This window comes from Callithrix jacchus, chromosome X (genome assembly GCF_049354715.1).
Source record: "Callithrix jacchus isolate 240 chromosome X, calJac240_pri, whole genome shotgun sequence".
Classification (NCBI taxonomy): domain Eukaryota; kingdom Metazoa; phylum Chordata; class Mammalia; order Primates; family Cebidae; genus Callithrix; species Callithrix jacchus.
In genome coordinates, this window is record NC_133524.1 from 132,500,961 (window position 1) to 132,516,460 (window position 15,500).

At 42.2% G+C, this 15,500-nt stretch overlaps 4 protein-coding genes across 5 annotated transcripts in view; 1 reads left to right on the forward strand and 3 right to left on the reverse strand.

Annotated features, from left to right (window-relative positions):
- Positions 1-15,500, forward strand: part of LOC103791304 (uncharacterized) — a 204,268-nt gene that overhangs the window by 161,160 nt on the left and 27,608 nt on the right. The window lies entirely within an intron of this gene.
- LOC144581225 (uncharacterized) lies at positions 244-2,473 on the reverse strand. Its single transcript, XM_078364210.1, has 5 exons — positions 2,281-2,473; positions 1,899-2,033; positions 1,090-1,224; positions 694-834; positions 244-443 (listed from the first exon to the last, which is right to left on the reverse strand). Exons 1-5 carry the CDS (start codon positions 2,321-2,323, stop codon positions 244-246), a joined length of 654 nt encoding a protein of 217 aa, XP_078220336.1. The 5' UTR covers positions 2,324-2,473.
- On the reverse strand, positions 2,722-6,288 carry LOC144581127 (uncharacterized). Its single transcript, XM_078363492.1, has 7 exons — positions 6,249-6,288; positions 5,809-5,919; positions 5,394-5,534; positions 5,004-5,144; positions 4,235-4,369; positions 3,840-3,980; positions 2,722-3,589 (listed from the first exon to the last, which is right to left on the reverse strand). Exons 1-7 carry the CDS (start codon positions 6,271-6,273, stop codon positions 3,387-3,389), a joined length of 897 nt encoding a protein of 298 aa, XP_078219618.1. The 5' UTR covers positions 6,274-6,288; the 3' UTR covers positions 2,722-3,386.
- On the reverse strand, positions 6,477-12,570 carry LOC144581121 (uncharacterized). Of its 2 annotated transcripts, XM_078363480.1 has the most exons (8): positions 12,432-12,570; positions 9,989-10,129; positions 9,650-9,742; positions 8,824-8,964; positions 7,787-7,846; positions 7,312-7,452; positions 6,937-7,077; positions 6,477-6,694 (listed from the first exon to the last, which is right to left on the reverse strand). In XM_078363480.1, exons 1-8 carry the CDS (start codon positions 12,553-12,555, stop codon positions 6,492-6,494), a joined length of 1,044 nt encoding a protein of 347 aa, XP_078219606.1. In that variant the 5' UTR covers positions 12,556-12,570; the 3' UTR covers positions 6,477-6,491. The 2 variants fall into 2 exon arrangements, with proteins under 2 accessions (XP_078219606.1, XP_078219607.1); XM_078363481.1 differs by lacking the exon at positions 7,787-7,846.

The window sequence follows — 15,500 nt, forward strand, 5'->3', positions numbered from 1 at the left end:
TGCTGGTTGGCCATTATTTATCTTCTCTTTACGGACATTGTGAGTGACTGCAGCATCTGGAATCCAAAGAAGGTGGTTTTGCTGTGAGGTAAGTGCATTATGTCAACTACATAGGTTTACCACTCTGATGGGTAGTATCTAGGAAATTATGTCATACAGAAGAAAGATATACCAGCTAGTAATCTGAGAACCCTAAAATTGAGGCCAGGAAAGACAGGAAAACAACACTACATTCTTCCCTGCTTACACTATGCAAGCATGTGGAAACCAAGTAGGACAGTGCACCGAGTGAACAAACTTACACTGATCCCTGGTACTCATGGATGAAACACCCGCTGCTGCCATATTAATATGTGTAGGGGAAACAGTTGGGAAGACATTATTGGGTGCTCCTTCAGCATTTTTTATCCTTGCCTCATGGACAGTGTGAGTGATGGTAGCATCTGGAAACAAAATGAAAAAGTTTAGATTTGAATTAAGTGCATTATCTAAACCCCACAGGTATATCAGCCTGATGCTCAGTTTCTAGAAAACTATTTCATAAAATCAGAAATGATATGCCAGATGGCCATCTGAGAACACTCAAATGCAGCTCATGAAAGATAATACAACAAAATCACCTTCTCCCATTCAGGACACTAGGCATGCCTATGAAAACCAAGTAGGATAGCCCAAATGAATAAGCAAACATACACTGATCCCTGGCGCTCATGGCTGGGAGACCAGCTGTTGCCAAATAAGGAAGTCCTTGGAGAACAGTTGACAAGACGTTACTAGGTGTTGGTTGCTCATTTTCGGTCTTTTCTTTGCAGACATTTTGAGTGACGGTTGCACCTGAAAACCAAAGGAAGAGGTTGAGCTGTGAGCTAAGTACATTATGTCAACCCCAGAGGTATATCCCTATGATCCTCACTTTCTAGGAAATTATCAAAGAAACCAGGGTAGGGTATGCCACGTGGCTATCTCATACCCCTCAAAGTGAGGCTAGGAAAGTACATACAACAAAATTAACTTGTAGCATTCATAAAACTATGCCTCCTTAGGGAAACCAAGTAGGACAGTACAACTAAGAAGCAGACATACACAGACCTGTGGTTTTCATGGATGAAATTCTGGCTGCTACCATATTACCAAGACCTGGTGGAGCAGCTGACAACACGTTGTCATGTGCTAGTTGGATGTTATTTATCTTTGCTTCACGGATATTGTGAGTGACTGCAGCATCTGGAAACCAACAGAAATGGCTGGGCTGTGAGGTAAGTGCATTTTGTGAATGGCACAGGCATATCCCTCTGATGCTCAGTATCTAGGAAATTATCTCATAAAGAAGAAGGACATACCAAGTAGCAGTCTGAGAAGCTTAAGATTGAGGCCAGGAAAGATAGTACAAAAACTACATTCTCCCCTCATGACACTATGCACGCATATGGAAACCTAGTAGGATTGTAAACCAATTGCACAAAGGTACACTGATCCCTGGTGCTCATGGATGACACAACAGCTGCTGCCATATTAATAAGTGCTGGGGAACTAGCTGGGAAGGTTTCATTGAGTGCTGCTTGGGCAGTTTTAATCTTCCCTCACAAACATTGTGAGTGATCGCAGCATATGGAAATGAAATGAAGGGGTTCAGTGTTCAGGTATGGGCATTATGTTAACCCCACAGGTATATCCTCCTGGTGGTCACTTTCTAGAAAACTATTTCATAAAGCCAGAGAGGATAGGAAAACTATTTCATAAAGCCAGCAAGGGTGAATATGCTAAATGTACATATGATGCCCCTCAAATTGAGGCTTGGAAATTATAGACAACAAAATTAATTTGTAGCATTCATCAAACTATGCCTGGTTAGGGACACCAAGTAGCACAGTACAACTAAGAAGTAGACAAACACACACCTCTGGTCCTCGTGGATGAAGTTCCAGCTGCTGCCATATTACCAAGCCCTGGTGGAGCAGTTGGCAAGATGGTGTCAAGTGCTCGTTGGCCGTTATTTATCTTCGCTTCATGGACATTGTGAGTAACCGCAGCATCTGGAAACCAAATGAAGTGGTTGAGCTGTGCGTTATGTGCATTATGGCAACCGCACAGGCATACCCCTCTGATGTTCAGTAATGAGGAAATTATCTCAAAGAAAAACAAGGACATAAAAAGTAGCAATCTGAGAACCGTAAAGTTGAGGCTAGTAAGGATAGTACAACAACACTGTATTCTTCCCTCATGACACTACGCATGCATATAGAAAACAAGTAGGACAGCACGCCAAGTGAGCAAACTTACACTGATCCCTGGTACTCATGGATGAAACACCTGCTGCTGCCATATTAATACGTGCTGGTGGAATAACTGAGAAAACATTATTGGGTGCTGTTTGTGCATTTTTAATCTTCTCCTCACGGACATTGTGAGTGATGGCAGAATCTGGAAATGAAATCAGGAGGTTCAGTTTTGAGTTATGTGTGCTATGTCAACTCTACAGGCATATACTCCTGATACTCAGTTTCTAGAAAACTATTTCATAAAGCTGAAGAGGATATGCCAGATGGCGATCTGAGAACACTCAAATTCAGCTCACAGACCACAATACAACAAAATCACCTTCTCCCGTTCAGGACACTAGGCATGCCTATGAAAACCAAGTAGGATAGTCCGAATGAATAATCAAACATACACTGATCCCTGGTGCTCATGGCTGGGAGACCAGCTGTTGCCAAATAAGGAAGTCCTTGGAGAACAGTTGACAAGACGTTATTAAGTGTTGGTTCATTATTTTCCATCTTCTCTTTGCAGACATTTTGAGTGACGGTAGCATCTGAAACCCAAATGAAGAGGTTGAGCTGTGAGGTAAGTACATTATGTCAACCCCAGAGGTACATCCATCTGATCCTCAGTTTCCTGGAAATTATGAAAGAAACCAGTTTAGGATATGCCACGTGGCTATCTGATCCCCCTCAAATTGATGCTAGGAAAATATATACAACAAAATTAACTTGTAGCATTCATCAAACAATGCCTCCTTAGGGAATCCAAGTACGATGGTCCAACTAAAAAGCAGACATACATAGATCTCTGGTCCTCGTGGATGAAATTCCAGCTGCTGCCAAATTACCAAGCCCTGGTGGAGCAGTTGACAAGACGTTATCAGGTGCTAGTTGACCATCATTTATCTTCGCTTCACGGACGTTGTGAGTGACCGCAGCATCCGGAGACCAAATGAAGTGGTTGAGCTGTGTGTTTCATGCACTATGTCAACCGTACAGGCATACCGCTTGTATGCTCAGTATCGAGGAAATGATCTCATAAAGAAGAAGGACATACCAACTAGCAGTCTGAGAACCGTAAAGTTGAGGCCAGTAAAGATAGTACAACAACAGTGTATTCTTTTCTCATGACACTACACATGCATATAGAAACCAAGTAGGACAGCACGCCAAGTGAACAAACGTACACTGATCCCTGGTACTCATGGATGAAACACCCGCTGCTGCCATATTAATACGTGCTGGTGGAATAGCTGAGAAGACATTATTGGGTGCCGTTTGGGCATTTTTAATCTTCTCCTCACGGACATTGTGAGTGATGGTAGAATCTGGAAATGAAATCAGGAGGTTCAGTTTTGAGTTATGTGTACTATGTCAACTCTACATGTATATCCTCCTGATATTCAGTTTCTAGAAAACTATTTCATAAAGCTGAAGAGGATATGCCAGATGGCGATCTGAGAACACTCAAATGCAGCTCACAGAAGATAATACAACAAAATCACCTTCTCCCGTTCAGGACACTAGGCATGCCTATTAAAACCAAGTAGGATAGTCCAAATGAATAAGCAAACATACACTGATCCCTGGTGCTCATGGCTGGGAGACCAGCTGTTGCCAAATATGGAAGTCCTTGCAGAACAGTTGACAAGACGTTATTAGGTGTTGGTTGGTTATTTTCCATCTTCTCTTTGCGGACATTTTGAGTGATGGTAGCATCTGAAAACAAATGAAGAGGTTGAGCTGTGAAGTTAGTACATTATGTCAGCCCCAGAGGTATTTCTGTCTGATCCTCAGTTTCTAGAAAATTATCAAAGACAGCAAAGTTGCATATGCCATGTGGCTATCTGATACCCCTCAAATTGACGCTAGGAACATGTATACAACAAAATGAACTTGTAGCTTTCATTGATCTATGCTCTCTTAGAGAAATCAAGTCGGACGGTACGACAAAGAAGCAGACCTACACAGACCTGTGTTCCTCGTGGATGAAATTCCAGCTGTTGCCGTATTACCAAGACCTGGTGGAGCAGCTGACAAGACATTGTCAGGTGCTAGTTGGCCGTTATTTATCTTGGCTTCACGGACATTGTGAGTGATGGCAGCATCTGGAAACCAAGAGAAATGACTGGGCTGTGAGGTAAGTGCATTATGTCAACCACAGCATACCCCTCTGATGCTCAGTATCCAGGAAATTATCTCATAAAGAAGAAGGACATACCAAGTAGCACTCTGAGAACCTTAAGATTAAGGCCAGGAAAGATAGTACAACAAAACTACATTCTTCCCTCATGACACTATGCACGCATATGGAAACCTAGTAGGATAGTAAACCAATTGCACAAAGGTACACTGATCCCTGGTGCTCATGGATGACACAACAGCTGCTGCCATATTAATAAGTGCTGGGGGACTAGCTGGGAAGGTTTCATTGGGTACTGCTCTGGCATTTTTAATCTTCTTCTCACAGACATTGTGAGAGATCATACCATCTGGAAATGAAATGAAGGGGTTCAGTTTTGAGTTACGTGCATTATGTTAAACCCACTGGTATATCCTCCTGATGCTCACTTTTTAGAAAATTATTTCAGAAATCCAGATTGGATATGCCAGGTGGCGATCTGAGAACACTCAAATGCAGCTCACGAAAGACAATACAACAAAATCACCTTCTCCCATTCAGGACACTAAGCATGCCTATGAAAACCAGGTAGGATAGTCCAAATGAATAAGCAAACATACACTGATCCCTGGTGCTCATGGCTGGGAGACCAGCTGTTGCCAAATAAGGAAGTCCTTGGAGAACAGTTGACAAGACCTTATTAGGTGTTGGTTGGTCATTTTCCATCTTCTCTTTGCAGACATTTTGAGTGATGGTAGCATCTGAAAACCAAATGAAGAGGTTGAGCTTTGATGGAAGTGCAGTGTGTCAACCCCAGAGGTATATCCCTCTGATCCTCACTTTCTAGGAAATTATCAAAGAATCCAGGGGTTGATATGCCACGTGGCCATCTGATACCCCTCAAATTGATGCTAGTAAACTATATCCAACAAAATTAACTTGTAGCATTCATAAAACAATGCCTCCTTAGGGAAACCAAATAGCACAGTACAACTAAGAAGCAGACGTACACAGATCTCTGGTCCTCTTAGATGAAATTCCAGCTGCTGCCAAATTACCAAGCCCTGGTGGAGCAGCTGATAAGACGTTATCAGGTGCTGGTTGGTGGTTATTTATCTTCTCTTCACGGACATTCTGAGTGACCGCAGCATCTGGAAACCAAAGGAAGTGGTTGAGCTGTGAGGTAAGTGCTTATGTCAACGCCACATGTATGTCCTTCTGACAATGAGTTTTTAAGAAATTGTTCCATCACACAAGAGGCTGTATCAGGTGGCGATCTGAGACCCTTCAAGTTTAGGTCGGAAAAGATAATACAACCAAAGCACCTTTTTCCCTGCATGATACTGCATGTTTACGGAAACCAAGTAGCACAACGTAGTTAGTAAATAAACATGCAGAGATCCCTGGTACTCGGGGGTTGAATACCTGCTTCTGTGAAATTCCTAAGCCCTGCTGTAATAGTTGACAAGAATTCATGAGGTGCTGTTTTGTCACTTTCTATCTTTTCTTCACAGACATGTTGAGCAATGGTAATACCTGCAAACCACATGAAGAGTTTCAGCTGTGAGCTAAGTGCATTATATCAGCCCTATAGGTCTATCTCTCTGACGCTCAGTTTCTAGGAAATTATCTAATAAAGCAGGGGAGGATATGCCAGGTGGCCCTGTGAGAACCCTCCAATTGATCCCACCAAAGTATATGCTATAAAACCACTTTGTACCTTTCATGAAATATGCAATCATATGGAAACCAGTGATGACACTACAACTAGTTAAGAGACATACACAGATCCCTGGTACTCATGCATGGAAGAGCAGCTGCTACCATATGACCAAGCAGTGGTGGAACAGGTGACATGAGATTACCAGTTTGGGATGGGCCATTTTCCATCTTCTCTTCATGTACATTGTGAGAGATTGTACCATCTGGAAACCAAAGGAAGATTTTGAGCTTGAAGTAAGTGAATTACGTCAATGCCACCAGTATATCCCATTGATGATCAGTTCCTAGGAAATAATACCATAAAGCAAAAGAACACATCAAATAATGATCTGCGGCTCCTCAAATTGAGGCCAAGGAAGACAATTCACAAAACAACCTTCTTCCCTTCATGGCACTATGCCTGCATATGGAAACCAAGGAGGAGAGTACAAGTAAAAAATGAACATACACAGATCCCTGGTACTCATTGCTGGAATACCAGCTCCTGCCATATTAATAAACCATGCTAGAATATTTGGCCAGACGTTATCCTGTTGTGGTTGGTCATTTTCCATCCTCTGTTCATGGACATTGTGACTGACGGTGGCATCTGGAAAACAAATGAAGAGGTCAAGATAGGAGTAGGTGCATTATGCCGCCCCCACAGGTATATCCCTCTGATGTTCAGCTCCTGAGAAATTTTTTCACAAATCAAGATGACATGAGCGGCATCTGGGACCCCTCAAACTGATATCAAGAAAGATAATACAACAAGATCTCCATCTCCCCTTCCTGACAATATACATGCATATGGAAACAAAGTAGGAAAATCCAACTAAAAAGTGAACATACACAGACCATCGGTACTCATGGCTGGAATAGCAGCTCCTGCCACATTAGTAAGTCCTATTGGAGCAGTTGATGAGATGTTGCCATGTTGGGGTTCGCCCTTTTCCATCTTCTCCTTAAGGACATTATAAGTTTTGGTAGCATCTGGAAACCAAATGAAGAGCTGTGAGTAAGTGTATTATGGTAACCCCACAGGTATATCTGTGCTCAGTTTCTAGGAAATTATCTCATAAACCAGAGGATATACCAGGTTGCCATCTGAGACCCCTGAAATTAAGGCCTAGAAACATAGTATAACAAAACCACCTCCTACCTTTTTTGACACTATACATGCATATGGAAACCAAGTAGGACAGTAATACTAACACACAAACTTACCCAGATCCCTGGTACTCATGGATGAAATACCAGTGCCTGCCATATTAATAAGTCGTGGTGGACGTGTCAACAACACGTTGTCAGGTGCTGGTTGGACATATCCCATCTTCTGTTCATGGACGCTGTGAGTGATGGTAGCGTCTGGAAATCAAAGGAAGAGGTTGAGCTGTGAGGTAAGTGCATTAGGCCAAACCATAAGTATATCCCTCTGATGCTCAATTTCCATGAAATTATTTCATAAAGCAGGAGGATATATAAGGTGGTGTATATATCTGGGGCCCCTCAGATTTAGTTCAGAAAATATAATACAAGAAAACCACCTGCTTCCCTTCACAAGGTACTACCAATGCTTGTGAAAAGCAAGTAGGACAGTACAACTTATAAGCGGACATATAGCGATCTCTGGGACTCATGGCCGGAATAGCAGTTGCTACCATATTACAAAGCCCTGTGGAATCAGTTGACAAGACGTTACCAGGTTGGGGCTGGCCATTTTTCATTCTCTCTTCATTGATATTGTGAGTGACGGTAGCATCTGGAAACCAAATGAAGAGTTCAAGCTCTGAGGAAAGTGCATTATGTCAACCCCACAGGTATATCCCTCTGGTGGTCAGTTTCTATGAAGTTAACCCATAAAGCAGGACATATCAGGTGGAAAATGAGACCCCAGGAATTCAGACCAGAAACAATAATAAAACAAAACCACCGTTTTCCCTGCATGTCATTGCATGCATACGGAATCCCAGTAGGACAGTATAACTAGTAAACAAACATACGCTGATCCCCAGTACTCAGGGGTGGAATACCAGCCCCTGCGAAATTTATAAACCCTTCTATAACACTTGACAAGAATCTATCAGGTGCCATTTGTTCATTTTCTATCTTCTCTTCACAGACATTCTGAGGAACAGTAGAATCTGGAAACCAAAGGAAAAGGTTGAGCTGTGATGTAAATGCATTATGTCAGTCCCACAGGTGTATCCCTTTGATGCTCAGTTTCTACGAAATTATCTAAGAGACAGGGTAGGATATGGCTGGGCACGGTGGCTCACGTCTGTAATCCCAGCACTTTGGAAGGCTGAGGCGGGTGGATCTCGAGGTCAAGAGATCAAGACCATCCTGGCCGACACGGTGAAACCCTGTCTCTACTAAAAATACAAATATTAGCTGGGCGTGGTGGTGCATGCCTGTTATCCCAGCTACTCAGGAGGCTGAGGCAGGAGAATCACTTGAACCCGGGAGGTGGAGATTGCAGCGACCGAGATAGCATCACTGCGCTACAGCCTGGGCGAGAGAGTGAAAATCAGTTTTGAAAGAAAAAAAGAAAAAAAAGAGAGATAAAAGAGGAAGGAAGGACGGAAGGACGGACGGATGGACGAATGATATGCGGCCATCTGAGACCCCTCAAACTGAGAGTAGGAAAGAAAGTACAAGAAAACTGACTTCTACCATTCATGCACATATGCATGTTAGGGAAACCAAGTATTCAGTACTACTAATTAAAAGACATACACAGATCCCTGATACTCATGGATGGAATACCAGCTGCAGTCATATGACCAAGGCATAGTGGAACAGTTGACAAGACTTTATCAGTTTGGGGTTGGCCATTTTCCATCTTCTGTTCATGGACATTTTGAGTGACAGTAGCATCTGAAAACCAAACAAAGAGGTTGAGCTGTGAGGTGAGTGCATTATGACAACCTCACTGGTGTATCCCTCTGATCTTCACTTTCTAGGAAATTATCTGATAAAGCAGGAGCAGACATCATATAATGATTCGAGTTCCATCAAATTGAGGTTGGGAAAGATAAGTCACCAAAACGACCTTCTCCTCTTCATGACATTACGCATGCATATGGAATCCTAGTAGGATACTACATCTAATAAACAAACATACACACATCTCTGGTATTCATCACTAGAATACCAGCTCCTGGCATATAAATCAGCTGTGACCGAACATTTGACAAGACACTATCTGGTTGCAGTTGACCATTTTCCATCCTTTCCTCACGGATACTGTGATTGACGGTAGTAGGTGGAAACCAAGTGAAGAGGTTGAGCTCTGAAGTAAGTGCATTATGTCAACCCCACAGGAATATCCCTCTGATGCTCAGTTTCTAGAAAATTATCTAAAAAATCAGGAGAGAATATGCCAGGTGGCCATCTGATATCCCCCAAATGGAGGCTAGGAAAGAATATGAAACAAAACCACCTTCTACCGTTCATGAAAATATGCCTGCTTATGGAAATCAGGTAGGATAGTACAATTAAGAAGCAGACATAAACAGATCTCTGGTCCTCCTGGATGAAATTCTAGGGGCTGCCAAATTACCAAGACCTGGTGGAGCAGTTGAAAACACAGTATGAAGTGCTGGTTGGCCGTTATTCATCTTCTCTTCATGGACGTTGTGAGTCACCGCAGCATCTGGAAACCAAATGAAGTGGTTGAGCTGTGTGTAATGTGCATTATGTCTACCGCACAGGCATACCCCTGGGATGCTCAATATCTAGGAAATTATCTCATAAAGGAGGAGGACATACCAGTTAGCAATCTCAGAACCCTAAAATTGAGGCCAGAAAAGACAATACAACAAAATTACCATCTTCCCTCATGACGCCATGAATGTATACGGAAACCAAATAGGACAGTACAACAAGTGAACAAACTTACACTGATCACCGAAACCCAGGGATGAAATACCAGCAGCTACCATATTAATAAGTGCTGATGGAACAGTTGGAAAGACATTATCGGGTGTTGGTTGGCCATTTTTAACCTTTTCTTCACAGACATTGTTAGTGACGCTAGCATCTGGAAACCAAATGAAGAGGCTCAGTTGCAAGATAAGTGTGTTTTGTCCCATCATCCCGGTGAGACAGCTATGTATCAATCAGTTTCTATGGAATTATTCATTTCACGAAACAGAAGGAATTACCACATTAAAACATATATCAGGTCAGATTACACAATAAAACTACGTATGTATCTCTTGGCATAACGATGGTATGTAGTAAGTACGACAGTAGAATAAACATTCACAGATTTCTTGCACTCATCATTTTGCATCATCTTGCTGCCCTTTGCAATTCTCATTTGATATCGCTTTTATAGTTCACCTATACAAGCCATGCTGTGCGCAGCAGGAAAGCCAGACTAAGTGAGGCCTTGTTAACTTGCCTCCTTTCTACATCATATAATCTGAGAAAATAGAGGTGGCTATTGGAGTTGAACACTCTTATCTCCACTCCATTGTCACACATCCCGAGTTTTTACGTGATTCTACAGATCCTCCCCTTTTGTCTGGAAAAGTAACATTCTTTTTACTCCAGGTCTGTCACCTCTTTCATTTATTCATTGTCTGTGGCAGGCGGCATGCCAGGAGCTGGGGATCAGCAGTAAAGAGGACGGAGAGCAACGGTCCCTGCCTTTGTGGGACTCATATCCCCATGGGGCAGTCACACAGGACATACACAATGAGCAAATGAAACAAGTAGCATTGGGCTGGTGTCGGGGAAGTAGTCCACATGCCTGAGGGAGACAGCAGCAGAGGGAGCCTCAGGGGCTCTGGCTCCTTGGGCAGAGCAATCTGAAGAAGTGCCATTGGACAGGGCTTGGAGGAAAAAGCAGAGCCTTCTGTGCAGAGGCAGAGGGAGAGTTCCAGACTGCGGTGAGGCCAAGGGTAGGGGCTGGAGTGGGAATGGACTGGGCACTACAGGGTGTTAGACAGAGGCAAAGAGAGCCAGGAGAAAATGGATGGGACCCTTGTTAGGAGAGGGACAGTTGAGGATGGGATTTTAGGAGGGAAATGGCATGCTGACCTAATTTTCTAGCCACAGGGTTAGAGAGTATGCTACAGATGAGGGAAGATCAGAAAGAGAGCCAAGAAGATGTTGTACTACCTTGGTCAGCGATCACGGCAGTGTGCACTGGAGTGATAGCGGAAAATGGTGGGATGCAGAGTTTATACTGGGCATTGACTGCTGAACTTGATAAGAGATTGGAAATGAGAGAATAATAAAAGAATCATAAGAGAAATCATAAGTGACTTTAAGTATTTTGGGGTGACCTACTAAGTAAAAGTATACCAGGGATGTGCAGGAGGGGTTAGGCAACCGACTACGGGAGCGGAATGCTGCCAACTCTTCCTGATTCTGGTTCAGTGACCTTATGTCGACAGCTTGAACTAGGCCATGGTGGGATTATTTCTACTGTGGACAGCTGAAAACTCTAAAACCAGGACTTCTGAATCCCCCATACCTGTGATCAGCTGCTTGTTACACCTTTGTGGATGTTTCACCTAATGGACAGTGTCTTTAACTGAAACAGTGAAGGTTGTGAGTAAAGTATTTTTGGAGAGAGGGAGGTCAGAAATTTGAACTTGCAGAGCTGGTTGAAATGTAGATGCCTATTAGACACCCTATAGAGATACAACACGTGTAGTTGTTTATAAGTTTGGATTTCAGGAGCAAGTCGTAGCCTAGAAGTTTAATGGTGACAGTTCTTGTAGTGTGAATCATTTAAAATTCTAAGACAGCATGACATCACCTATGGAGATAGTATATTGAAGAGAAGAGAGGCTAAGATCAAGTTTTGGTGCCCTGAAATATTTAGAGGTGGGAAGGAAGAGGAGAAAAACAAAAAAGGAGAAGGAAAATGAGCCCTTAGTAACAGAGTAAGAAATCCAGGTGTCTGGGGACCCAAGAAGTTTTCCGTGCAGGAGGGCGTAAACAACTGTGTCACATGCGGCTGAGGAATTGATGTCAAAGTGCAGCAAACATGGCGACCTCGATGGCACTATTTTCATTGGAGTAGACTAAGAAGAAGCCATACTGCACTGGGTTAGAGAGGAGTGTGTGGACAGGCGGAAAGTGAGCAGACCTGTCCTCTTGTTGTGCCCACCACCTCCTTCTGCCTCAGGAACCTGCTTTATTCATCTCACGCTTGCAGCAACTGCAAATTGTTGCACCTAATTAGAACCTTGCCCTTTCACTTGCAAATGTGCTCATATCTGTTCATCCTTCAAGGAGAAGGCCACAAATGTCCTTTGACACGATTGAAGCCCAAAGATTGGATTCCCCCTCAGCTTCCTGTTGGTGTAACCACAGGGACGTACCCTGCCTTGTCGTAGAATAATAGCATCTCTTGGATTTTCTGGAACGTCTCCTTTTCCTTCGATGCCTTCTTGCAGCCTGATTTACTTTGTCACTCCTCATTTGCTGAAAAACATCAGTGAACATATTCCATTAAAGACAAATACAACCATTGCAAAGTCACAGTCTTCATATGCATACACAGCCATGCATTTATATCATTAAGTTTTAGCCAAAGGTCAAAGATTCATCATCACACACGATGCTCGCAGAAGAGGCAAGCCAACTATAATGTAGTTTCAATGAAACAAGCGAAGACAAAATACAAGGTGTTTTCCAAAGTCAAACATGGTACACTAATGATTAATCGGAGTGCTTGGGGAATGAGTGGCTTTCATCAACGAAGGCAAGAAACATGCTTATCTCTCTAATGTAGTACACATAATTGTCTCTCAGCCCTTGTTAGGGGGCAAATAATAGCAAATACCGTTTTTATTTTTTAGTTGTTGAAAGTTACTTATTAACTAATACTGATTAATATATTATTAGATAATATAGGTAGACAGTGAAAGGTAGCATCGATTGAAAAGGTAAATTTTCCCACCTCCAACCTTATGGAGACTCAAATATGTTCATTTTGGAGCCAGGAAGGGGCAGGAGGTGCTTTGAAATACTGGTGGTAAATAAAACATGAAATTGAAGGATATACTAGGTTAACTAAAAGGTCCTGCCATCAAAAGATAACCCGAGAATATGCTCCTGCCTACTTAAAAAGTACAATTTGGCACTATTTCTACTGAAACTATATCAAAAAATTGAAAAGGAGGGACTCCTACTACATTTTAGGAGACCAGCATCATCCGGATACCAAAATCTGGCAGAGATACAGCAACAACAAACACTTCAGGCTGTGTTCCTGATGAGCAATGACACAAAAATCCTTAATAAAATACTGGCCAACTGAATCGAGCAGCACATCAAAAAACTTATCTACCATGATCAAGTTGGCTTCATTGCCAGGACTCAAGGTCAGTTCAGAATAGGTAAATCAAGAAATGTAATTCATCACATAAATAGAACTAAAGGCAAAAACCACATGATTATCTCAATGGATGCAGAAAAGGCCTTTGATAAAATTCAACATCCCATTATATTAAAAGCTCCTGGGCTGGGCGCGGTGGCTCAAGCCTGTAATCCCAGCGCTTTGGGAGGCCGAGGCGGGTGGATCACGAGGTTAAGAGATCGAGACCATCCTGCTCAACATGGTGAAACCCCATGTCTACTAAAAATACAAAAAATTAGCTGAGCATGGTGGCGCACGCCTGTAATCCCAGCTACTCGGGAGGCTGAGGCAGGAGAACTGCCTGAACCCAGGAGGCGGAGGTTGTGGTGAGCCGAGATTGCGCCATTGCACTCCAACCTGGGTAACAAGAGCGAAACTCCGTCTCAAAAAAAAAAAAAAAAAAAAAAAAAAAAAGCTCTAAAGAAACCAGGTATTGAATGAATACATCTCAAGACAGTAAGAGTCATATATGACAAACTCACAGCCAATATCATATCGAATGGGAAAAAGCTGGAAGCATTCCTCTTGAAACTTGCACAAGACAAGGATGCCCTCCCTCACCAGTCCTATCCAACATAGTATCAGACATTCTGGCCAGGGCAATCAGGCAAGACAAAGAAAGAAAGGGTATTCAAATAGGGAAAGAGGACATGAAGTTATCTTTCGTTGCAGATGACATGGCCCCATATATAGAAAATACCATCATCTCAGTCCAAAAGTTTCTGAAGATGATAAGCAACTTCAGCAAACTCTCATGATATAAAATCCATGCGCAAAAATTGCTAGCATCCCTATATACCAAAAACAGGCAAGCAGAGAGCCAAATCATGAATGAACTCCCATTCACAATTGCTACAAAAAGAATAAAATACTTATGAATACAGCTAACAAGGGAAGTGAAGGACTTCCTCAGAGAGAACTTCAAACCACTGCTCAAAGAAATCGAAGAGGACACAAACAAATGGAAAAACACTCCGTGCTCATGGATAGGAAGAATGAATATCGTGAAAATGGCCATACTGCCCAAAGTAATTGAGAGATTCAATGCTATTCCCATTAAACTACCATGGACATTCTTCACAGAAGTAGAAGAAACCCTTTTAATTTTCATATGGATCCCCCCCCAAAAAGGCCACAATCGCCAAGACAATCCTAAGCAAAAGGGAGAAAGCTGGAGGCATCATGCTACCTAACTTCAAACTATACCATGGGGCAACAGTAACCAAGACGGCATGGTACTGGTAGAAAAACAGATACATGGACCAATGGACCAGAACAGAGAACTTGGAAGTAAGATCACACAATGATAAACATCTGATCTTGACAAACCTGACAAAAATAAGCAATGGAGACAGGATTCCCTATTTAATTAATGATACTGGGAGAATTGGCTAGCCATATACAAAATTTGAAACTGGGCCCCTTCCTTACAACTTATACAAAAATTAACGGAAGATGGATTAAATACTTAAATGTAACATCCAAAACTATAAAAACCCTATAAGAAAATCAAGGCAATATTATTCAGGGCATAAGTTCGGCCAAAGATTTCATGACAGAAATGCCAAAAGCCATGGCAACAAAATAAAAATCTGACAAATGGTATCTAATGAAACTAAAAGCCTTCTGCAGAGCAAAATGAACAATAATCAGAGTGAACAGACAACCTACAGAATGGGAGAAAACTTCTGCAATCTGTCTATCTGACAAAGGTCTAATATCCAGAGTCTACAAGAAACTTAAACACATTTACAAAAGAAAATTAAACAACCCCATTAAAAAGTAGGCAAAGGACGTGAACAGACACTTCTCAAAAGAAGATATTCATGCGGCCAACAAACATATGAAGAAAAGCTCAACATCACTGATCATTAGAGAAATGCAAATCAAAACCATAATAAGATACCATCGCACACTAGTCAGAATGGCGATTATTAAAACGTCAAAAAACTACAGATGCTGGCAAGGTTGCGGAGAAAAAGGAACATATATATATTTGGAAAAGCTAAGACAATATTTAAGAAAAAGA